Below are 25,248 nucleotides of genomic sequence, written 5' to 3'. Positions count from 1 at the left end.
CTGTGTAAAGGTAATATATTCACAGGTTCTGGGGATTAGGGGACATCAGCATCTTTGTTGAGGGACCGTGTAACGCTCTTTTTACAAACCCATTCAGCCTACCACAACGAGTTTGTAAAAAGAGTTAAAGAGACTGTTCCTAAGTGTCCCTGTCGTAGTCCATGGAATAGTGTCCGACCAGTGTATAAATGGCACAGGTCTGTCCCTCTGCCTGGGCCCTTCCCCCACTGTGGCATTTCCTTTTAGACTCAGGGTTAGCAGGCTTTTTCTGCTTGTGGCTTTGTGGGCCACATGCAGTCTCTGTTGCACAGACTTTGTTTTTTAAAAAAATATCTTAAAAATGTAAAAATAAAGTAATTCTTAGCTTGAGTACTGTACAAAAAGAGGCCATTGGCTGGGGCCCTGGCCATTGTTTGCTGGCTCCTGTTCTAGACTGGAGGCTCTGTAAGGCAGAGGCTGCGGGATACCATCACCATGGTGGCAATTTCAAGGGCTTTTGGTAAAATTGTGTGTGTGTGTGTGTGTATGCATATGCATGCATACGCACACACGAGCACTAGAGTGCTTGGGGTTTCTACCCAAGTGGTTTTTACTTTTCTATTTCCAATTATTGGTTTGATTTGACAGAAATGTCTAAAACCTAGATCTCATCCAATTTTAATGGAGAATTTCAGTTGATTTACACTGGAGATCCTATTAAATACTTTGTCATTCTTTTTTTTATTTTTTTATTTTTTTTTATTTTTTATTTTTATTTTTTTAATACTTTGTCATTCTGAAGCAGATAAGATCCAGTCTCTGTCCTCAGGGGCTTAAGACCAGCCTGGGAGAAGGATGTTAGTATTTATTAGTTATGCCTTTTGGGAGTCAGCTTAGGGAAGGGAGATTTAAAGATAAAGGGGTGTGCCCTGGACCCTAGGGCAAGGAGGCAGCCAGGACTTGAGCACCAGAATCAGAATTTGGACTCTTTGGGCCAGTTCCCACCCTGGTCATTGCCATTCTTTGCTCCTGATACATGAGGCTGACACTGGGGAGGGCTACTAGTGTTGAGTGGCTTCTGACATGTAAACTTTGGAGCATTTTTGCTGGTAGGTTTCTTTATTGTGCCAGATACTCCTACACACTGTAGTACCCTTTAGCATCCCTGGGCTTGGCCACTGTGTGTGAGCTGCACTCCCATCCTCGTGACAGTCAAAAATGCTCCTACACGTTTTCAGACACCCTGCTATTCCTTGGCCCTTGCCTTCTCCTTTGGCAACAGCTGAATGAAGGGGGCATTGAGTGAGGGAAAGGAGTTACTTAACCAGGATGGCTGAAACCATCTGGGGAGAAGTATTTCCCCCAGGAAGGGGTGCTGAGCTGACTACTGGATAAGTGTCCCCTACACACACGTATCCAACTCACAACACCCATCCTTGGCACCCACCTATGTACCGTCTTTATGAGCATTTCCTGATACGAATTGCATGCTTAGCTGTTTCCGCAGTGATTGGCAGGTCTTAGGTATCAGTCAGTATTTGTTAAATGAGTGAGAGGATGGCTGTATACCCAGTTTGTGTAAGAGCACACTTCCTTCACATTTGACACGGCTCTGTGTGGAGGTGTGTGATGTTGGCAGCTCCTGTCTCACTTTTTCTGGGCCCTAGTTTGTAATTGATCTTTGCTCTCTGTTTTATAGTCTTGGATCATAATATAGAGTTTTAAGTTTAAAATCATCTTTTGGGGTGCAAAACGCGTCCCCAGCACAGTGGATGTATTGGCCTGCGTGGCTTCAGAACTGAGTGATGAACTGGCAGGTGTTACTGCCGCAGCTACCAGCAAGTGCCTTTTATTAGTCACTGAAGGTTTTTATAGTTATCGCCAGTAAGTCGTTAAGGATGTACTGTCAGTACATTGATGCTTTAGCTATTTTTTATGTATGTTAATTTCAGTGGGAAATAATGATCACTAAAGGGTTTTGTTGTTGTTTTTGTTTTTGTAATTAAGTTTAAAACCTATAGCCAAGGTTGGGTGTAGAATAAAAGACAATGATGTGAAAACACCAAGGTCAATGGTTTGGATCCCCATACTGTCCACCAGCCAAAAGAAAAAGCATAAAAGGCAGTGGTGTTCTTAGTCCACAGCACTCACCATTGGTGGCCAGTGAGCAAGTGGACACAAACTAATCAGGAAAGAGCTAATGGAGACACCTGTGGAAAATGAGGAAGAGGCAGAGGGAGAAAGCATCTTTCTTGGTTGTCTTTTCAAGGTTTTTCTCTAGGTGGAGACAGTACGGTCCCATGCGGTCCCTCTCTCATCAGCCCTGGGGAGTGCTTGCTTTGTGTTTCCACATGTGCACCTTACAGAGACCTGCTTTTGTTGCCTAAGCAGATGTTTTCTCTCTGGGTGCTAGTTCTTTATTTTGGGAAGTGCATACACCCAACTTTTCCTGAATGCTTTACTTACTTTGGTTGGTTTTGATTTGGTTTTGTTCGTCTGGAGGTGAACAGCCCTGGTAACATAAATGGGTTGTGTACCTCCCCTGTTCTGCCTTCCTTGTGTTTGATGTTACATGATGTGCTCCAAGCAGTGAGCATTTTCCATCTTGAAGAACTGTCCATGACTTGGAGGGAGGACTTGGTGTGTTAAAGTTAACATTTCAGTGTGGCTGATGTGCATAGACTCCAGCCAATTCAGACCAAGTGAGAGTAATTAACGGGTTGGGGGTGGGGGGTCGCCCATGGATCACCTGGGTGTGTCTACAAAACACCTATTAGATGTGAGCAAACAGCCTGTGGGTGGTAAGGGCATTTTTCTAGGGACAGAATCCAAAACTTTCTTCAGATCTTCAAGGAGGTTCGCATCCCCTAAAGAATTCAGTCCACTGGATCAGAGGTTTTGGTGGATTGACACTCTTTTTTTTCCATTTCAAAGGCAGATTGGGAGCGGTGCCGAGAAAAATTTCCTTACTAGATGACATTTCATCGCAATGTCCGATCGTTTGGGGCAAATAACCAAGGGCAAGGATGGGAAAAGCAAGTATTCGACTCTCAGCCTGTTTGATAAGTACAAAGGAAAATCAGTAGACGCGATCAGATCCTCAGGTAAGGCCCGGTGTGGACTGATTCTTTCAGTCCGCCCCCGCCCCCCCCCCCCCCCCCGCCATGAGAATCTTTGCAGCTCCCCACCTGCTCAGATACATGTGTCCATGCAAACTGGTCTTCTGGACATGTGTGGTCACCGGGTAGCTCTGGGGAAGCAGAATCATCCTCTGCTCCTTTGTGAGGTCTTATTTCAGAGCCTTGAATATCCTGACTGTCGTGGACTGGAATTATTTCTCCATTGACTACCTTGTTAAAGCCATGGACATTTTCATCCTGCTGGGTAGAATGGAACTTAATTTGCATTAGCATTATACTTTTTAGGTTTCATGGTTCTGATATTCTGGAACTTGGTGGGAAAAGTCCATGTCGATCCTGTCCACACCCCATGAGGACTTCATGAGTGTTGAAGGGCCCCCTGTGCAGACTTGGTTTGGGTCTAGGCAGAGGCTGTCCCTTCAGGCCTGCTGTAATGAGGCCAGAGCCGTCTCGACTTGCAGAGAGAGGTGGTTGCTCTGTGGGGTGGAGGCTTGTGGGCCTGGCTCCTCACCCATGTCATAAACTCTCCGAGCCTTCTCCTGCCCACTAGTAAACTGGAAGCCTTTGTGCAGATTTCAGCAGCTTCTTTGTCTCTGAAATCCTTGGTGAAGAGCTGCTAAAGTGACTACCAAACACTTACGTTGTCTGCACTGCTGGTCTACCTCTTGTTTTTTGTTGGTTAGCTTTGTCATTATCACTTAGAGTTTGAGAGAGCAGCTGAATGAATCAGGCCTCTTTCCTGCTGTGACTTTTCTTTGCGGTGTCTGTTCCATCCCTCTCTCCTCCTGCAGTTATTCCTAGACATGGCTTACAGAGTCTTGGGAAAGTTGCCACTGCCCGGCGTATGCCACCGCCTGCAAACCTGCCAAGCTTGAAGTCTGAAAACAAAGGAAACGACCCCAACATCGTAATAGTACCCAAGGACGGGACGGGATGGGCAAACAAGCAGGATCAGCAAGACCCAAAGAGGTAAGCAACAGAGCAAGGCAGGTGGTGAGTCGGGGCCCGAGCACCACTGACTGCCCAGCTACGTTCCCTCTGGCAGAGCTAGAGAACTGGGGGAGTACAGCTGAAGCTTCCTCCTCTCTGACTCCTGTTGCTTAGTGTGTTTCTTGCTTCTTGCCTTCATTTTTCCTGGTGTTTCCAGCTGATTTATCAGTGTGTCTGTGAGCAGCGTTGTCCCCCGTGACCGGTGTCCCCCTGTGCCTTATTAGGAAAGGCCTCATCACCCCAGAGGAGCTAATGCAGTGATTCAGAGCCGGTTCCTATAAGAACTGCTGTGGGCAGAGAGGGTGGTTGCACACTTTGTTCTTGGGGGTAGGTGTCCCTTTGTGCTGAGCTCCAGGTGGAACAGAATGCAGCCTCCTCAACGGTAGGCACAGCAGCTTCCCAGACAGAGGTGATTGCTGCTGTTGCTCTAAACAGACCCAGTTATTAGTGAAAACAACACAGAATCCTTATCACCCAGGGTCGCTATAGGCCATCCTCCCTGGGGGCCCACCTCCTGCCAGCACAGCACTTAGAGAAGGCTTAAGAGGCTGAGGGTCTGGCACAGTGTTGTCATTAGAGAAACAAGCAACTGTGGCTGTTGCCGGGTGCCGAAAACACAGGTGCCGGGGTGCACCTGTGTGAGCTCCTCAGGTGTCTGAGCCTTCGTCTCCTTCCCCTGCAAGTCTTCTCTCACTGTTCCACCAGTGATACGGGTGTCCAGGGAAGAGGATTTGTTCTGGGAGGGACTCGGGGAGGGATAGGACCTTGCTGAGTCTGGCAGACAGAAACCTGCTGCTAGGCTTTGCGTCTTGACAATGAAAACAAAAATAGTCCAGTCCCATGGGTCCTTCTGCCCCTGCATCTCTTGTGGTCTGCCAGACAGTAAATGTTACCTGGACGCAGCCTGCCAGCGAGCGACCTTTTCTTTCAAGCCTATTCTGGAAGTGGACATGGCAGCTTTTGTTAAACTGTTGCCTATGGTTGTTCAGACAAGATGTTGAGAGTGAGCAAATAATTCAGCCAGATGATTATAAAGTAGTAATAACCAAAATAGCATCTTATAAATTATTTACAAGTGTTTTCTAATAGTTTGCTTAGGGATCCTATTCATTGGCCACAGCCCTGCCTGTGATTTCCAGCCAGACGATTTATTAGCTTGATGGAACCTGGAGAGTTATTTGAGCCTCAGTGTCCTCCCTTGATGTAGGAATATGTTACCTGGCTCTGGGCTGGATATGAAGAATCAAGGATGAATTGATGGAATAACACAGATTAAGAATTTAGCACAGAGCCTGGCACAGAGAACGGCGTGGCAGATGTCAGCTGTTGCCATTATTCCATCTAGATGGCACCCACTGCAAGCCCTTCAGTGAAACAAATATTGCACATTTCAGTGGAAGCACCGCAATGCCTCTGCTACTGAAAGTTCTAGAGAGAAGAGGACACAGAGTCTCTCCACCTCCTTTTATCCACTCTTACCCAGCGTTGGCATAGAAAGTATCAGGTGACATTAATGAGGGCCGGTCGTGCTACAACACGTCTGCCAGGGAAGAGGTGAAGAGGCAAGTGTTGGAGAAGTCAGAAAACCCCAGGGGTGTTTCTCTGCTGCCTAGGCCATGTCCTCCCTCAGGGGTATCAGGGAGGTGGCGGAGTGGGGTGGGGGTGGGCCCATGGCGGTGAAGAACACAGAAGTGCCACAATCTGGCTTCTACTTTAGGTAGAAGGTGACATGAGAGGATGATCAATGGCCTTCATTTTGTAATAGTCATGAATGGTGAGTTACTTGGGTCAAGTGAACCTTGGAAGAGTGTGTCTGCATAGAATTTGGCTTCGGCTTTCAGTTAAGCCACTGGCATTGGATGGATTCTCGCCAAGTGGATGGCTGCCCTCCTTGAATCTCTTGTTGAGTGGAAAGTTGAATAGAAAGAGTGACTAGAAAGCTGCTGAGTCAGAGCAGAAATCTTTATTCAGAGTCCTTTCTTGTTGCTCTCTCAAAAGATTACTTGTGGAGTATAAATTGACTGGCACAACTTTTTTTGGAGGACAGTTTGGCAATATCTTTTAAACTTCAGAAGATCTTTCAATCCAGCAGTTCTACTTCTAAGATCTTATGCTACTGAATTACTTACAGAAATGTGTGCAAAGATATGTATACAAAAGTGCTGATTGTAGTTTTCTCTGTAATAAAAACCCCAAACTGGAGATTAGTGAAATTATAGCCTATCCAATTGTACTGTGTTGTCGCTGAAAGAAAGAGGTATTATTGTGAAAAGACATTCACAGACATGGAGTAAAAAACAAGGTATGGAATTGTATGTGTGATGTTATCCTACTGGTTTAAAAAAAAACTGTATTAACACATGTATAGAGAAATCTGCCTGGAGTTTCTCTGGAGGATGAGATCGTGACAAATTCTGTTATATATATTTATAAATTTATTTTTACTATGAGCATGTATTTCTTTTATAAGCCAAGAGAAGGTAAAAAGTCTGCTTGTGTTTCAAAGCATTCAGCCAGCTCTCTGAGTGGGTGCGGGCTCTTTGTCAGGAGCAAGGGGCTCGGGCCCCTTCCCTCCCGTGACTTAGTTTCCCTATTGGCAACTCCTCCATCACTTCCATTGTTTACAATGAGCTTTCAGTTTTTGCAGACAGAAAGCTCTACCAGAAGGCAGAGGACTATCTTGTCCTGTAAAATGTCATTGAATAGATTTCAGACATAGTTCAGTTTCTCATTAGTTTTTGCCAGCATAAGTGTCTGCTGGGGAAAGTATTATTTTTACTGGCAGAGGAGGTCTTGCTCCGAGTGAGCAGTGGAGCAGCTGTGGCTCTTGGAAATGCATATGCCTATGCTGCATCTAATGCCCACTGTTTGTCCTGCCTTTGTCTAGTTCCAGTGTGACGGCCTCTCAGCAGCCGGAGTCGCTGCCGCAGCCGGGTTTGCAGAAATCTGTCTCCAATTTGCAGAAGCCGACACAGTCAATCAGTCAGGAGGTAGGTGCTATTTCCTGGGCATTGTAGCCCCTAAAGGTCCTTATCGTTGGGGACTGGTAGGAGTTGTTGCTGAGAAGAATGACCTGTTCATTCCAGAGACATACATGATGAGTGACTTTAGAAAATGAGCATGGGAAATTGTTGTGGTTTGATGAAGAAATTTAATCTGCAACTTTTGGAGAAAGATCCCAGGTCCAGAATAGAATACAGACACCTACTTTGATTCCCGTTGATTTATCTGGAGGTAAAGTCACTCAGGCTAGACAGCAGGCTAACTCAGGGTTTCCCTAAATGTGCTCCATGGAAACTAGTGTTATAAGAAGACAAAAAGTGTTAAGCCACTTTTAAAAAGTTTAAGGGTCAGGTGAATTTGAAAAACAAAATTTATTTTTATTTTTATTTATTTATTTTTTTTAAAAGATGACCGGTAAGGGGATCTTAACCCTTGACTTGGTGTGGTCAGCACCACGCTCACCCAGTGAGCGAACCGGCCATCCGTATATGGGATCCGAACCCGGGGCCTTGGTGTTATCAGCACCGCACTCTCCCGAGTGAGCCACGGGCCGGCCCTGAAAAACAAAATTTAGCGTACTCCTTTACTGCAATACCTCTCAGTGCCTTGAATTTGCTAATGTGTACTATGAATCTATAAGAACGAGACATAATGGACAGCATTCCCCAAAGTTATCTGTCCTAGGATACCTTTCTTAACTGAGAGTCTCTAAGGACTTATGTCTGTCAGAACACATTCTGGAAAATATTGAGTTATAACCCTTAATTTGTTGATACATTTAAAATGTTTCTCCAAACAGAAAGTTATAATTTAACCAAGCAAGAGCTCATAATACACTCAGTTCATCAGAATCTGGCTGTGGGTTTACAGAGATCAGCAGGAGGATGTGCTCTGTTTAGCTAGTAGCTATAAATCTAGATGAGAGGTCCATGAATTTTTTAGAAGACAAAAAGAAATGTAGACATAGACACCTGGTACTCACCAGCTCTCTTTACAATAACTTGAAGTACCGTATTTTGGTTGTGTAGTTCTGTCTGGGCAGTGTGAGGTCTGAAGTGTCATCTGCTCTCTGCTCTAACCACATTTGGGAAAGCATGTGGCTTTGCCCCCACCCAACGCTGACTGTGCTTTTGAAGTTAAGGACAAAGAAGGAAAGAGATCCATGTTCACGTGAGACTCCATATTCATTGGCCTAAACCCACTGGGGCCTGTTGACCAGTCACAGCGGATAGAGTCAAGTTCATTTCTGTTTCCCAGAATTTGAAACTGAGATTATGGAGCCATGGTTTTTCAGCCCTGGCTGTACATCAGACTCTTTTCTGAGCTAGTTAAAAAATGTACATGCCTGGACCCCACCACTGGAGACTGGTATGTCCTGGGCATGTGCTTAAATAATCACTGAAGGGGCTGTGCTGCGATCAGGGTGGAGGAGCCCCAACCTGGTGCTACCACATGGGTCATTTCACCCAGCGCTCAGCTCTTCTTAGCTACCACCTGGTTTTCTCTCAATGCAGAAGGGGGTAAGAAGACGAGAGACCCAATGTTTTGCTTTTAGAACATCTCAGAGGTATTACAGCAGCTCTGCCCTCAGGATAAAGTTTGCCAGAAATATTAGTAGCCCCTTCTTGGTTTTTAGGGATCCTGTCCAGTTAGTGCCTTTGAGTGGAGGAAGGCGAGACATCTTTATGTTTACAGACAGCAAGTGCAGGGCATGGGATCACGTATGAGAGTGGGGAGAGGAGGAGTTGGGTGAGACCAGCCTGAGGACCGCTCTGCATGCTGCTGGGGCTGACAGCTCTCCCAGCTCTCTTGAGAGCCCGTCCAGCCCAGCTGCACCACTGCTGCACATCTCATATGGGATCTCTTGGGAGAGACCTGTAGGCCTTCCAGGCCACCCGTGTAGAGCGTTCAGGGCAACTCTGTGATAAATGCGTGGGTCGTTGTACTGGGTCAGCTCTGCCTTGAAGGCAAGAGGGACTGCTTTGTGTGTGGTTGTGGTAGAAGGTGGACTGGACAGGAGGAGTGGATGGGAAAAGGCAGTTCTTTACTCTGGTGTCTAATCCAGTGAGTGATGGAACCTCATGCTGCATCAGCTTTGTTTTGTGTGTCTTTACCTTTAGTTAGATGGGGAGGCTGTCAGGTTGGATGTTGTTGGGAAAGGCAGATGATCTTAGTGATTAGGGACTCAAAGGGCTTTGGATATAGGTGGGCTGGGGACATGTCCTGGTTCTGCCACTGTAGCTGGGTATCTGAGTCAGTCACTCCTTTCTGAAGGTTAGTTGGGATGTGACTAGAACCTTCCCAGGGTGGCAAGGATTCGGTCAGGCTGGTTGTGCCTGGCATAATGCCTGAGCCCAGGGAGCTTGCAACAAAAGTCACCTGGGGTATAGGGCTGAGTCTGACAGGCAAGTCCAGATGAGTGGAAGAGGAAGGCCCCTCACAGGGGGAGCCATGCCTTGTAGAATAACAGTTATTACAGAAGGTGCTGCCACTGGCCCGTGCAGTGAAAGAGCGGGTGTGTTGGGTTTCCCGTGTTTATGTTCCTTGGTCAGCGGTGGGACACAGTTTATGAGACACGTGCTGGAAGTGGGGTTTGGTCTTTGTCTGTGGAGCAAGACAGAGTAGCTCTGTGTGGGCACAAGAGGCAACCTGACAGAATGTTCCAGAGCGCAGCATGAGGCAGACATGGGTTTCACTCCTGGCTTTGCCGTGTGACTGGCTGTGTGGCTTACAGCCAGTCACTCCCCCGTCCTGTTCCTCTTCTGTACAGTGGCTCAGCAGCCACTGATCCCTGCGGCTGCTGCATGGAGTAGGGTGCCGCACAAAATGCTCACGTAGTTAGATGCTGCTCAGAAAGCAGCCATTGATATATCCAAGTGGGGTTTGAGTCTAAGGGCCGGCCTCTGATCCCCTTAATCTAACATGCTTGGTTATTGGACAGTAGACTTACTAAGCTGGCTCTCTTCTCAATTACTTCCTTTCTGCAGAATACAAATTCAGTGCCAGGTGGACCAAAGTCATGGGCACAGCTGAATGGAAAGCCAGTCGGACACGAAGGTGGTAAGTGTGTACATGTGGCCGTGAATTGGGTGGGTGGGTGGGTGGGAGGGATGAGGACCTTTCCCTGACTATTCTGGTTGGGTCTAGGCACCTGGAAGCTTTGTGGAATCTCTTCCACGAAGGGTTAATGTTCCGGGGAGCCCTTGCCTTTGTTTGCCCCAGTGGCGGGGGTGCCGATTCTGTGAAAGAAGTCGGTTTTCTGATTTCTTTGAATATTATTGCTAAAGACATACCTGTTGGGGTCCAGAGGAGACCTGTGTGCTGGCCCTGCCCTTCTCTAATTGGGCTGTGCTGCTGGTGAAATTAATACCTATTCGGTAGTTTTGCCAACACCACCTACTTCCTCTCTCCTGGGACCTCAAGCAGGAGGTGTTGCATGGTGTGGCTTTAGCTTCAGACTTGGGTTGATAAAAGAGCCAGCCTTGGGGATTGAACTGCTTGCTTTTGGACATTAGCACCAGAGCACTCAGAGAGTTGTGTGGTATTGTTACTATTAGTGTTGTGCCGACACACAGGAAGCTCTCGGGAAACACTGTCTGTTGTGCTGCTTCTGTGAGTAGTGCAGTAGAAGAAAGGTGAAGGAAGATGGACTGAAGGAGAAAGTGTTGAGAGTTTTAAAAAATAAATGCCGAGCAACTGTTTAGAATGGGAATTACAAATTCAGATGCTTCCAAGGCAGGCCCAGAACAGAGAGGTGAAGCGGTTTGCATGAGTCCCGTGCAGAAGGGCAACCAGGCTGTCCTGGAAGAATGTTGGCCCAGGGTCATTAGGTGTTTTAGGGAGAACCAAAGATACAGATTTTTCTACATGAACTCTTAATTTTTCAGCGTTAGCTCAGGTATTTCTAGCACACTGTGCAGACCAAACTAGGCAACACCTCTGTGCTGGAAGGGAGAGACAGTAGGGTGAGTGGTTGCTGCACGTGATGAACTGGCGAAGGCCCCCTCTGCCCTCCTTCTGTAGAGCGGCACTGGCTGCCTTTTTGCACATTTTGCCCAATCCTGGCATTGCCCTCTGCCTCCTGCCCTGTCCCTGACAGCCAAGGTGCTGCCAGACTTGACCTTTTGTCACTTGCCTTAGAAAACCAGCTCCGCATCCTGCCTTCCCTGTATCCCCACCCCCAGACTGCCACACCTGGGAGACATGGCTCTTCTGGGTTGAAATCACTGAGATTGAAGGCTCTTTCCTCAGTATGCAACGGGAAATGACAAATCAGTCAGTGTGCCGAGTAGTTTCAATGCTACAGCTTCTCCCAAGGTGCTGAGGTCATAGTGTGAATGCTCCTGATTTCACACCAGGCGGAGGAAGCTCGGCCCCACGCTGCGAGAGTTTTACCGATTTTCCATGTGGAGAGAGGGGCAGCCACACACCTTTCAGTGACCTCAGGGTTTTGAAAGATGCTTTATAAAGAGCACTCACTAGACTGTTAACTGTTTTCTATATCCTATATACCTGTAAGGTGAGAATTTTTTAAAAGTAAATAGAATGTTAATTTTTATTTAAAAAACTATAGAGATTGAAAAAAAAAAAAACCAGTATGAATAGGGACAATTCACATGGAAGGTAGTTTGGCACTGCCTGTCAAAATATTCATACATATACCCTTTGACCTAGCAGTTCCACTACGAGGAAATCAACCTGTAAATTATGCTTGCCCTGAGTGCAAGGTCATTTACTACAACATCGTAATAACAAAAGGTTGGAAGCAGTCACTCGAAATGTCTATCCGAGTGGAGACTTATGCAACAAATTAGCACAAAAAAAAAGAAAGAAATGTCTATCCGTATGGTACTTCAATGGAATGTGGTTCAGCTATAAGGAAAAATAGTAGTTTTCTGCTGATATGGCAGGATCTCCAGGATTTATTCTTAAGTGAAAGAGGGTACAGAATGGCATGTACAGAGCTCACCATTTGTGCAAAAATTGGGTAGAAAAAAAATACTTTTAAAAAATATTTTGCATGAATTTTTTATTTTTAATCTCTGGAAGGAAATGCAGAGAAAGAAAGGAAGCAGAAAACTACCAGTTTTTTGAGGAGTTAGAAGTGGGCAGATGGGCTTAAGAGTGAGAGGAACGCTTCATTTTATCCCTGTTTATGGCTTTTCACTTTTTTTTTCTTTTTTTTTTTTAATTTAGGAATTGATAGCTTAAAATTTACAGGTCTCTTAATTTTATAAATATGTATGTTCAAGTTATTTTATTAGGAGCATTTTAACTGCCAAGCAAGCACATGTTACTGAGAATCCTGTTAAAATCTGGTAGTTGCTCAATGGGATAAACAACTGCGATGCTGAGCTCTAATCATAAACATGTTCTCGAATTATCACATACATATATATATCATATTCTCTAATCATATACATACTTCTTGAACTATCTCAGCATTCACAGCATCAATTCTTGCTTCAAGCTCAGGGATGGGAGTTCTTCTATTATAGCATAAATTTGCCTACGAATATCTTCACAAATTGGATTTGAATAAATTCCAGACTTTGGAGTGGGGGTGGGGTGGATGGACAGTGGCCGGTTCGGGGATCCAGGCATTTCACTTGTGAACCATGTAACTGTATTATGTATCAGAAACAAAGCTTGATTTAGAAAATGATTCAAAAACACAGTAAAATACTCTGTTGACATGTGACTCAGGCAGAACCCAGAAGCCAGAAAACACACATGCTGGGCACAGGCAGGGCTGAGATAGGAATCAGGCTTCTGGTTCTCCCTCTTGTGCTGGGGCCACATGTGAGTTGATAGACTCTTCCCCTACGGAAGATGGTCTTGTGGTCTGTTTCACCTGAGTTCTGTCACCTGACACAGACCCAGGAGACCTGGTTATGTGGTTCAGGCAGAGGCCAGAGCGCATGGTTTATGGGCTCTGATGCCAGCTACACCCCAGTAGCTCCATCTGTGACCTTAGAAGCAGCCCCCTGACTGTACTGCCTCAGTTTCTCAGAGCAGAGAACATAGTGGGTGAAAAAGCATTGAAACCCTAGGAATTCTAGTGTTTTAGTTTGAGATTTTGAGTTCTACCTTCATCTGTGGAGGGTAAGTTTAACTCATACCTACAATAACACCTTCATGACTGTAGAGGTAAAAAAAAAAAAGGGACATTTGGAACAGCAGTATTGGACATATGCTGGGTTTCTTTCTAGTTTTAAATAATCTGTCATATTTTTAAAACATGACTTTGTATTTCATTCTTGCTAGTGATCTTTTAACATAATGAAGCAACTCTGTGAGTCAAAGTTCCCTTCGCAGAGCAGTAGAGCTCCTTTGTGCCGCTTGGAGATTTTCTCTCAGGTTAGCCGTTGAATGAAGTGTCCAGTTGTCACCCTGACAGGTGTATTTGACCCTGGAACTTTTTACTAAGGGAGATGGGGAATGAATTGCTGCTTTATGCATCTGCAGTAATCCCAGCGGCATCTTTCTGGCAAAGTCTGCCATAGTTAACAGGTCCATGAATTGGTGGTACTAAGAATAATACCTAGGAGAAATTTGGCTTTAACTGTGTAGGGAACAAGGCACACCACAGTGGGACATTGTGGTGTGTGATATTACTATTGTTTTTAGATTGACATGGTGCTCTGCATGTGCTACATATTTCAGGCAAAAGGATCAACTCCCACTCTGAACCTTAAAATGTAGCATTTATTATCTGTTCATCCAAAACGTGGCTAAAGAACTGTTGTGCTAAGTGACGTATATGATAGGAACAAGATTAAGAAAAAGTTTCTCTTAAAGAAGTTTGTAATGTTGAGAGTGAATGAAAGAACAAGAAAGAAGCTGTTCCCAGGATTACAAGAGTAGAATGTTAGGCTTGGTAGGGCTTGAAGAAGTTCATAGAAAATGGTAAACTGAAATGGGCAGAGGAAGGACAGGTGAACGGGGAGGTGCTGGTGCATGTGAGTGCAGGCGGGGGCCCCTTCTGTTGGCAGTGACTCCGCAGGAGAGCACGTGTCTTTCCCAGGCTGACTTTGCTGAAGACCATGCTGGTCTGCCACCCAGGGCATCCAGAAGACCCTTTCTGACTTGTTTTGGGATTGGGGAAGGATGTGGGCTGGGGCTGCTGCGGTGTCCTACCCCATGGCCTTGGTGCCCCTGCGGGTCAGCTGGTAGGGGCATGGTGCTATCTGCGCAGCCTCTCCTTCCACCCTGGGGCCGTCGGCTGCACAGAGGCCTGCTTAGCACTGCTCCCTCCGAAAGAGCCGCTTCAGGGCAGTGTGGCTTCAGTGCATGGAGCTGGGGAGTGGACAGCTGTGGATCTGAGCTCACTTGCTCCATGTGTCTTTCTGGTTATCTCACCAGGTTTAAGGGGCTCAAGCCGACTGTTATCCTTCTCTCCCGAGGAATTTCCGACGCTGAAAGCAGCTGGAGGGCAGGACAAGGCTGGCAAAGAAAAGGGCGTCTTAGATCTGTCGTATGGGCCAGGACCAAGCCTCCGCCCTCAGAGTAAGTGACCGCTGTCTCTGCCTCAGCTCTCGCCAGCGTGGCAGAGTCTCCCCATCTTATCTTTCTGCCTTCTCAGAAGAGGCTACCACTGCGGGGGTGTCAGGCTCCCGAGCGAGGAAGCATGGCTGTTGGCCCCTCACTTGATCTGTGTGTCCGATGGACTTATCCCCCTAGGCTGCTCTAGAGCTCACTTCTGCCCTTCCTGTTCTTTGGGTTGGGCCAGGCCTGTCCCCTTCCCATCTGTCATCCAGTTGTTGGTTTTGCTGTGCTGGGAGGTTGTGGCAAGGACAGACAAAGAGCCAATTAACTCGAGTCCCTGATTGAGGAGCTTGTTTTCCAAACCAGTGGTTCCCAAACCTAGCTGAATCCTGTTAGAATCATTTGGGGAGTTTGTGAAAAAGTCTGAGTTTCAGCACTGCCCTCCCCTTCACCCTGGCCAAATTAGAATCTCTATTTTTAACATGTTCCTCTGGGGGTTGTTGTACAGCCAGCCCCATACCGTGCTTTACTGCCCCTCGTCTCATGTCTGCTGAGGAGATGGCAGGATTGTGTGCTGCTGCTTGCTGGAATACTTTTTTCTTAGAGGCCTTGTGTGGTTTGAGGTGAAGATAGTATGTAAGAATGAGATTTTCTGTCTGTTCTAATCAGGGACTCTGAAGTGGCTCACGTTTTTCAAGGTCTAGATTAGGTCTTGAAATGAGAGGGGCTTTCATTTGCTAGTCTTGATTAATCTCCAAGGCCCTTTCTGTTCATTATACAGATCTCAAGTGAGAACTGATATTCTGTGAATCAAATGATCACTATGAGACTCTACTTAAAGCATAACTGCCTCTCCAGTGGCCCACACAAGGTTATTTAGAATCAAATTCTTTAGGACAAGAATTGTATTTTTCTTGATTAATTAAAATGAGCTGCTTTGGGGCCAGCCCGGGGCTCACTTGGGAGAGTGTGGTGCTGATAACATCAAGGCCACGGGTTTGGATCCCTATATAGGGATGTCCAGTTAGCTCACTGGCTGAGCATGGTGCTGACAACACCATGTCAAGGGTTAAGATCCCCTTACGGTCATCTTTTTAAAAAAAAGCTGCTTTGTGGGACTATAAAAATTTAGAACTAGAAGAAGCTTTTAGGTTCCATCTCATTGAAGTCAGAGAAACAGATGACCGGAGGGGTGACCTCCGTTTGCCCAAAATCACATGGCAGTGGTTGAAGGGCTGGGGGCAGACTCTGGGTCTGTGGCTCTTCTTGATTGTCTTTCTCTAAGGAGTCGCGTGACTCAGGGAGCTTTTATGCTTCAACTCCTAACCAAAAGCTGACTGAAAAGAGAGGTCTTCTAGCTCATTGTATTTCTGGGTGGCTTGTAGTAATTTCTACCAGATCTTACAACATTTGGCAATGGAGAGCACTGTCTTAAAAAGATTGGGCTAGAAGTTTCTGCCTGTGACATGCATGAGTGCCCCTGCCCTCACTGGAATGAGAGCAGCTGTGCTTTATCTGTCTTAGAACTGGGGGATCTCTTTGTAAAAAGGTGCCATTGCTAAACAAAGTTTAAAAACACTGTCAGGAAGTCACTCTCATTTTAACAGGAAGTTCAGTATTGAGCGTCGTGCTGACCCTAGTGGGGCTGGGTCACCATTTGTTGAAAGAATGACCCAAAGCTGTTTTCATCAGGACTGTCTTAATTTCTCTGGGTTATAAGATCTGTGGGTGTATGTGATTTCTGTCAACAGACAAAGCCGTGTCTTTTGTACAGTTGCCTTCTCTCTGATCTCTGAGTAGATATTATTTTGTATTTCTCTTACAATCACACTTCCCTTAGCAAGTTCCTACTCACTGGCCAGGTGTCTGCCCCCAACCTTCCCTGACAGCCTTGACAGTTCTTCACTTTGGGGCTTTTTTTTGTTTGTTTGTTTTGGTGAATGAGGGGGTCCCTTGACCTTCAGAACCTCATACAATCCCACCTTCTCCCTCCTCTTTCCTCTCCCCTTTTGCCCCCTTTCGATTTCCAGATGTGACAAGCTGGAGGGAGGGCGGTGGGCGAAACATAATTTCTGCCACGTCTCTGAGCACCTCCCCAACTGAGCTGGGCAGCAGGAACTCAAGTACGGGAGATGGAGCCCCCTCCTCGGCATGTACCAGCGATTCTAAGGACCCCTCTCTCCGCCCGGCTCAGCCTGTCCGCAAAGGGGCTTCACAGTTCATGGGAAATGTATACCACCCACCTACATACCATGACATGCTTCCTGCCTTTGTAAGTCTTCAGAGTGTACATTGTTCTCCCCCATGAAGTTGGATTGTTCATGTCCAGCAAAACCTAGTGTCCACCTTGGGTTCTCCCTCCCAGTTTCACTCTTTGTCCTGATACTCTGCTTCGGAAGTTTCCATTAGTGTTACGTTCTCTCTCCCCCGCTTTTCAAATCTTAAGGGCTGCCGGCTTCTCTTCCTGGTGATGTGGATATTATTTTAGCCTTTGTTATTAGAAAAAGGAGAGGCAGGTATTCCCTGATACAAGTCCCCAGGTTAACTTACTGACTGCAGGAAAGAAATGAGGGAGATGATGGTAGCATTAATTAGGAAACCCCAAGACATTCCTGTTTCTTTCTCCCATTTTCCACTTTCCAAAACAAATTATACTTTACTGGAACTTGGAATTTGGGCCATTACCAGAATATTCTGTTCATTGATGTTATGTTTCAGATGTGTTCACCACAGTCATCAGAGAACCAGGGTACAGTGGAACGAGGATCTTTTCCCCTTCCTCAGCTCCGCCTTGAACCCCGCGTTCCTTTTAGACAGTTCCAGATGAATGACCAAGATGGGTAAGGCCATTGCTTTATAGTCACCTGTAGCGGTTACTCCTGGTGGTGATGCTGGTCAGGTGTTGGGCTGATGTATTCGAGTGCTTTGTTATCTGAGACAACAGAGAACCTAAAACCCAGCTCATCACCCCAGGGTGTGTGGGGTGGCTGGGATTTGGAGCCGGATGAGAGGTTGAGTAATGATTTCTTGTTCTGGCAGAGTTGAAGTTTTGGCATGTGCTTGCTGCTACCCTAGGCATTAGCAGCGAACACATGAAACTGCAGGATGAGACAAAACTTCTCTCTGGGATGTATTTGTTGTTCATTGTCTATTTCCTTTAAAAGGAAATGATGTAAATCTTAAATCAAACATGAACCTTTGCAATTTAGAACTTATTTTTGGAAAAGTATTTGATTTTGCTTCCATCTGTGTACTTGACATGAGTCCAACATCTTTATTTTCTTTCACTGATCAGAAAAGAAAACAGGCTGGGAATGACTCGCCCGATCCGTCCACTGCGGCAGCTGGTAGAACGGGCACCACGGCCCACCATCATCAATGCGGAAAACCTGAAGGGCCTTGATGATCTGGACACCGATGCTGATGATGGCTGGGCAGGTAGGTTGTTGGGTTTCCCGGTGGGCTTACAATTGATGGCTTAGAAGGGTAGGACTGATGTCCATCTCAGCTTACCAGTGATGGGGACCCTTGAACACCTTGTGTATTTTTTCTTGGCAAGTCAGGAGGGAAGACACGCAGGTGGGGAGCAGCTCTGGTGCACTGCATGTGGATCCTCGTGTGCAGTCACGCAAGTGGTTACTTCCTGAGGAAACCATGTCTTCTTTTGTCTTTGGTCTTAATCTTAGAGCTATGGGAGATTTGCTGTTAACTTTTTTTTGTTTTGTTTTGTTTTTGGTGGCTGGCCAGTAGGGGGAACCAAACCCTTGACCTTGGTGTTGTTACCAGTGCCACGCTCTCCCAAGTAAGCTAACCGGCCAGCCCTGCTGTTAACTTTTTAAAAGAAAACTTTTGATAATGAAAAATTTAAACAAAATAAAACAATGAGCTTCCAACTACCCATCACCCAGCTTCACTAAGTAGCAACCTTTCTGCTGTTCTTATTTCTTTATTTCCACCTGCTCCTTATCCCTCATCCTATTTTCTTTATAATTCTTTTTGTTTGTTTTCAGGTAAATTTTAATTACATCTTAATTGTACCGTTTTGACAAATGGATACCCTTGTATAGCGTACATCCATATCATGATAGAGTATCTCCTTTACCACCCCAGAAAGTTCCTTCTGTCCCTTCCCAGTCAGTCTCCCTCCCCCCTCCGGCTGACTGCCTGATTCTACCTCTCTTCCAATTAATTTTACCATAGATTAGTTTTGCCTATTATAGAACATCAAATGAATGGGGTCCTATAATTTTTACTCTTACATGATGTTTTTGATATTCATTAATGTTGTTAAATATATCAGTAATTGCTTTTAACTGCTGAAATCTGTTCCATTATATCAATATACTGTAATTTGTTTTTTATCCATTCAAAAGTCCCATTATAAGTAATATTTTTATTTCTCTTGGGTAAAGGGTAGGCTCAGAATTCAGTTTATAAGAACCAATCAGACCGTCTTCTGTTGTGGTCCTGCCACTTTACAGTCCCAGCCGTAGTGTGGAATATTTGGTTGTTCTACATCCTCACAGCATTTTCTTGTTCGTCTTTTTAATTTTAGCCATTCTAGTGGGTGTGATACCTCATTGTGCTTTTAATTTGCATTTATTTTGCTGATGACTAATGATGATAAACACTTTCATGTGCTATTTGACTGCTGATGTATCTTCCTTTGTTCAGTGTCTGCAGTTTTCGTTTAAATCGAGCATCAGGGTACAAGTCCTTTATGACTGATAATTTCGCAAGTGTTTTTTTCCCATTGCATCCCTTGTCTATTCATTTTTTTAGCACCGTGTTTTGATGAGAAGGTTTTAATTTTGATGAAGTTCAATTTGTAAGTTTGGTTTTTATGATTATTACTTTTATGCCCCATGTAAAAAAGTTTTTGTCTCCCCTTGGTGGCAAAGATATTCCCTGATGTTTTATAGTTTTAACTATTATTTTTGGGTCTTTGATCCATGTTGGTTTAATTTTTGTGTGTGGTATAAGGTAGGAATCAATATTCATTTTTTTCCTTATTGATACCCAGTTTGTCCACACCATTTGTTGATAAGACTTTCCTTTCCCTATTGAGCTACTTTGGCACCTTTGCTAAAAATCAGTTGACTACATAAGTGTTGGTCTATTTCTGGACGCTCTTCTGTTGATGTGTTTGTTCATTTGTATGGCAATACCACACTGTAGCTTTATAGTAAGTCTTAAATTCAAGTTATGTAAGTTTTCCAGCTTTGTTCTTTTTCAAGATTGTTTGTCTAATCTGAGTTCTTTGCATTTCCATATAAATGGAAAAATCAACCGGTCAGTATTTGCAAAGAGCCTGCAGACATTTTGGTTAGGATTGTGTTGAATCTGTATCAGGATAAGTGACATCTTAATTTTGAATCTTCAGGTCCAGGAACCTAGGTCTTTTCTTTCTCTCAGCAGTGTTTTATAGTTTTCAGTGTAAAGGTCCTGAATGTCTTTTGTTAAATATATTCCCAAGTATTTTATGTTTTTGATACTATTATAATGACATTGATTTTTTAAATATATAATTTCAGTTTTCAGGTGTTTGTTGTCATTATGTAGAAATACAATTGATTTTTGTGTATTGGACACTTTGCTGAACACACTTGTTAGTTTTACTAGTTTTTGTTGACTTATTAGAGTTTTCTATGTAAAACATCATGTTGCCTATAAATTAAGAACAGTTTTACATCTTTTTCAGCTTATGTGCCTTTTATTTCTTGTGTTATTGCACTGTTATTGCACTGTGGTACTTCCACTACAATATTGAATTCCTAGTTCCTGATCATAGGAAGAAAATGTTTAGTGTTTCACCATTAAGTATGATGTTAGCTGAAGGTTTTTCGTTGATCCTCTTTACAGGTTGCACAGATTCCCTTCTATTTCTAGTTTGCTGTGTGTTTTAGTTTTTTGTTTTTTAAATCATGAATGGGAATTTTGTTAAATGCTTTTCCTGCATCTGTGATTATATGATTTTTCTCCTTTATTTTGATAATATGGTAGATTGCATTGATTTTTTTTTTTTTTTAAATGCTTAACCAACCTTGCGTCTATTGACGGAAGTTGGTCTGTAATTTTCTTTTAATATTTTGTTGGGTTTTAGTATCAGGTTTTGCTGGGTCATAAAATGAGTTGGAAAGTATTCCTTTCTTCTCTACTTTCCTAAATAGTTTTTATAAAATTGGTATTATTTCTTTCTTAAACATTTGATAAAATTCACCAGTGAAACAATTTGGCCCTGGAGTTTTCTTTGTGGAAATATTTTCAATAATTTAATTTCTTTCTTTCTTTCTTTTTTTTTTTTAAATGACAGGTAAGAGGATCTTAACCCTTGACTTGGTGTTGTCAGCCCCACGCTCAGCCAGTGAGCCAACCGGCCATCCCTATATGGGATCCGAACCCATGGCCTCGGTGTTATCAGCACCGCACTCTCCCAAGTGAGCCACGGGCCGGCCCTCAATAATTTAATTTCTTTGATTAGTTATGGGGCTGCTCAGATTTTCTCTCTCATTTTGTGTCTGATTTTTTTTTGTGGTAAATTGTGTTTTTCAAGGAACTCGTTCATTTCTTTTGAGTTGTTGAGTTTACTGGCATAACGTTCTTGTTAATATGTCTATATATTTTTGATGTCTGTAGGTTCTGTGGTGATGTACCCTCTTTCATTTCTGGTAATTTATGTCTTCTCTCTTGTTCAGTTCTATCAGGGAATTATTAAGTTTATTAATATTTACATAGAGGCAGTTTTTGGCTTTCTTACTTTTCTCTATTGTATCATTTTCTGTATCTAATGAAGATGATCTTTATGACAGGATATGCTCTCTCTTGGAGAGTATTCCAAGTGCACTTGAAAAGAATGTGTATTCTGCAGGGTTGGATATCATGTTCTGTAAATATCAATTCAGTCAAGGTGGTTTATAGTGTCATTCAGGACTTATTGTATATTTACTGATATTTTTGTCTGGTTCTATCAAATACTGATAGTAAGATGTTAAACTCTCCACTCTAATTTTGGATTTATCTCTGTCTCCCTTTAGTTCTTTTAGTTTCATTTATTTGGAAGCTGTTGATAAGCATACACACATTTATAGCTTTTATGTCTATGGTATTTTGACCTTTTGTATTTTCATATCTCCTTTATTTCTATTAATGTTTCTTGTCTTGCAGTCTACTTTATCCTGTGTTAATACCATTACTAGAGTTATTTGTTGTTTTCATGGTATGTCGTTTTCCATTCTTTTCCTTTCAGCCAGTTTATGTTTGTGTTTAAAGTGGTTAACAGAAAGCATATAGTTGCTACTGGCTTTTTCATCAGTTGCAACTGCTTTTTAGTTGGATTGGGTTTTTGTTGTTACTTTTTCTTTTTTTTAAGATGTGATTCATGTAACAGATTTTCATGTAACATAAAATTCACCCTTTTAAAGTCTACAATGCAGTGGTTTTTAGTATATTCACAAGGTTGTGCAACCATCACCGCTATACAATTACAAAACATTTTCATCACCCCAAAAAGAAACCTCTTACTTGCTAGCAGACACTCCCAATTTCATCATACTTTCCCCCCAAAATCCTTTGGCAACCACAAATCTACTTTCTGTCTCTATGGATTTGTATATTCTGGGCACTTCATGTAAATGTAATCATACGATATGTGGCCTTTTGTGTTTGGCATCTTTCACTTAGCACAATGCTTTCAAGGTTAATCATGTGGTAGCATGGATTTGGAGTCATTCTTTTTTATTGCCAAATAATATTCCATTGTATGGATCTACCACATTTTGTTTACCCACTCATCAGCTGATGGACACTTTTCTGTCACCTGAGCTTCTCGGGGGTTGGGGAGTGCCCTGGACAAAACAGTAACTCACCAATCTCACCGATAACATTTCTGTATTGAGAGGGTAGACTTCTATCTGGTTTCTCCCTGCTTTGCTCACTCTCCTGTGCCTTGATATATATTTTAAAAATATTTTATCCAGATATAAAAATTGTTTTCTATGGGAAAGTTAGTCCAACCAGGCTACTTAGCTCTTGGCAGAAGCAGAACTGTCCTTCCCTGTTCCCGCTCTGCTTGTTCTGCTGGAGGCAGCTGGGTGGCTTGACCCAGCTCCTCGCTTGGGGTGGCATAATCCCTGACTGAAGGAAGCTCTCCCGTGGTGCCCTGAGCACCATTGACATTCTCTTTTTTTCTTTCTTCCTGGGCCCTCCTGCTGTCGTAGGCCTCCATGAAGAAGTGGACTATTCTGAGAAATTGAAGTTCAGTGATGATGAAGAGGAGGAAGAAGTGGTGAAGGATGGCAGGCCGAAGTGGTAAGGCTCCCCCCCCAACACTCCGCCCCTAGCTCTGCTACAGCCTCACCTGCTGCAGCAGTGCGTAAACACATTCATGTTCATTGGTGCTGCCGTGTGCTAGTCTCTGCCAAGGGCACCTCCTCACTGCTACAGCAACCTCTGGGGGTAAATGTTGTTTCCATTTTGCAGATATGGGGTGACAGCTGACCGTATGATCCCTATGCTTAGGACCTCTTAACCACAGGGCCACTATCTCCCTGCGCATGTTATGTAGACTACTTCTTCCGCAGATTGTTTGTGGGTGTCATGCCCAGAAAGTCTTCTTTGGCCAAGCAAGTTTGGGAAGCTACCCTGGGTTCAGCTTCTCTACTCCAACATCTCTCAGATCCTCGAATATGCTAAAGTATGGTGGGGGTGGGGGTGGGAGAAGCAGGGCGTATGCCAGATTTCCCACATTTACTTGACCACTTTAATCTTTTCTCACTTTTTTTGGATCACATTATTGGACTAGTTTTACTCAGTGAGCTTTGGAAAATACCGCATTGTACTCTTGTCCCTCTAGTTTTACCATAATTTCAGTAGCATTGGCTAGTACTTTTTAAATAACACCTGTGGTTGCTGTCATTTGCATTTTTTGAGTACTAACAAGTGCGAATGCTTGCCTTTGTTTCCTTTGTGGAATTGCCTTTTTCTTTGCACATTTATCACTCTGCTTGCCTTCAAAATGTGATTAATGTTTTATATTGTTTAGGTAGTAATGCTTTATGTTGCAAATATTTTTCTTCTTGTCTATTTTCTTGTCAGTAATTGAATGTTTATGTGGTTTAGTCTGCAAGTCTTTTTCTTTGTTATTTCATCTTTCACTTCAAAGCTCCATCTTCTGGAAGGAGCTGGCTGATACACAAAAAATGAACTAGTCGAAGCTTCTGTAATTCATTTTCATGTAGTTTGGTTTCAACCGAAGCATCGGATGCACTTGGTAATATCTATGGGTCAGTTCTTGGAGCACTAAGCTTGGGAGGAGGTATGATCAAGAATTTAAATCAAAGGCAGAGACATGAAGTCTTACTGAATTACTGGAGCAGTAGGACACTTGGTTCCTTATCTCTCTTAGTTGATGTGTATAAGCATGATGTGAAAAATGTTGGTGCTGAATTTTTGAGTTCACACGTAAGGGGCAGAAGAGGGGGTTCTATTCTGATGAAGGAAATTGGTATATGGACAGCTGACTTTTGAACTCCTGAGGGCTGGTGATATCAGACATGCTTGAATTGACTGGGAAAACTTAACACTGACTGCGGTTTGTCCTAGGAACAACTGGGACCCTAGGAGGCAGCGGCAGCTGTCAATGAGCTCTGTGGACAGTGCGGATGTCAAGCGCACCCAGGAGGAAGGAAAGGACTGGGGTGAAGCAGTGGGTGTGTCCCGTGTCGTCCGAAAGGTGCCGGAGCCCCAGCCACCTTCCAGGAAGCTCCACAGCTGGGCATCAGGCCCTGACTACCAGGTACTGTGGCCCTGAGGGTTTTGTGTCTGGCTGATTAGCTGGGATGCACACATGCACACGCACATGCACACACTCTTCAAGTTCTTTTGACCAGAGTCCCAAGACAAAGACTGCAAAATGTTCTCTAGTTGGCTGTTCTATGCATTTGTACATTTCTGAGTCCAGTGGCTGGGTTTCTGAAAAGTCCAAATTTTGTGACAGACGCAAAATTATAGAAAACTTGGAAGTACAATACAGAAGATTTTTTTTCCGAACTGATTGAAGAATAAGTTGCCAGCCAGATCAGGTCCTCTTACCACAGAGCACATTGGTGTCTATTTCATCACTGCTGTCTAATCCTTGTACCCTGGTCAGCTTTTACCAGTTGTCCCATTAATGTTCTTTATACAAAAGAATCTATTTTAGAGTAGCACGTTGCCTTTAGCTGTCATGTCTCTTGGGTAACTTTCAGTCTGAACCAGTTCCTCAGCCTTTCCTTAACTTTCTTGACTTTGACACTTTTGAAGATTACGAGCCGGTGGAACACCCTCAAATTAGGTTTGTCTGGTGCTTCCTCATGGTTACATGCAAGGGTTCTGTCCTCGACAGGAATCTTTGAGACCTGACAGTGACTCTTCTCACTGCCTCCTGCCAGGTGACCCACTCTGGCAATGTGCACTTTGATCTCTTAATTAACATGGTGCCTGCCAGGATTCTTGCTATAGAATTACTCTTTTCCCCATTTGTAATTGATGAGAATTTTATAGCAAAAAACTTTGAGACTGTGAATATCCCATTTCTTATCAAACTTCAATTTACTCATTTATTTATATGAATGGCTTATAATCTGTTAATCCCATTATCTGGTTTGGAGCT

The 25,248-nt window shown here is 44.0% G+C and overlaps 1 protein-coding gene across 11 annotated transcripts in view; it reads left to right on the top strand.

The window, feature by feature from the left end:
* The window catches only part of PRRC2B (proline rich coiled-coil 2B), an 87,084-nt gene that overhangs the window by 24,609 nt on the left and 37,227 nt on the right, over nt 1–25,248 (top strand). For all 11 annotated transcript variants that reach the window (XM_063081932.1, XM_063081933.1, XM_063081931.1 and 8 more), the window contains exons 2-11: nt 2,914–3,083; nt 3,911–4,088; nt 6,997–7,099; nt 10,100–10,172; nt 14,478–14,621; nt 16,631–16,872; nt 17,319–17,440; nt 17,896–18,038; nt 22,817–22,907; nt 24,201–24,393. In XM_063081932.1, the coding sequence (XP_062938002.1) occupies nt 2,969–3,083; nt 3,911–4,088; nt 6,997–7,099; nt 10,100–10,172; nt 14,478–14,621; nt 16,631–16,872; nt 17,319–17,440; nt 17,896–18,038; nt 22,817–22,907; nt 24,201–24,393 (1,404 nt within the window). In that variant the 5' untranslated portion in view covers nt 2,914–2,968. The remainder of the gene's footprint in view (nt 1–2,913; nt 3,084–3,910; nt 4,089–6,996; nt 7,100–10,099; nt 10,173–14,477; nt 14,622–16,630; nt 16,873–17,318; nt 17,441–17,895; nt 18,039–22,816; nt 22,908–24,200; nt 24,394–25,248) is intronic.

Source organism: Cynocephalus volans, chromosome 17, assembly GCF_027409185.1.
Source record: "Cynocephalus volans isolate mCynVol1 chromosome 17, mCynVol1.pri, whole genome shotgun sequence".
Lineage (NCBI taxonomy): Eukaryota > Metazoa > Chordata > Mammalia > Dermoptera > Cynocephalidae > Cynocephalus > Cynocephalus volans.
This window is presented reverse-complemented; position numbering and strand designations above follow the sequence as displayed.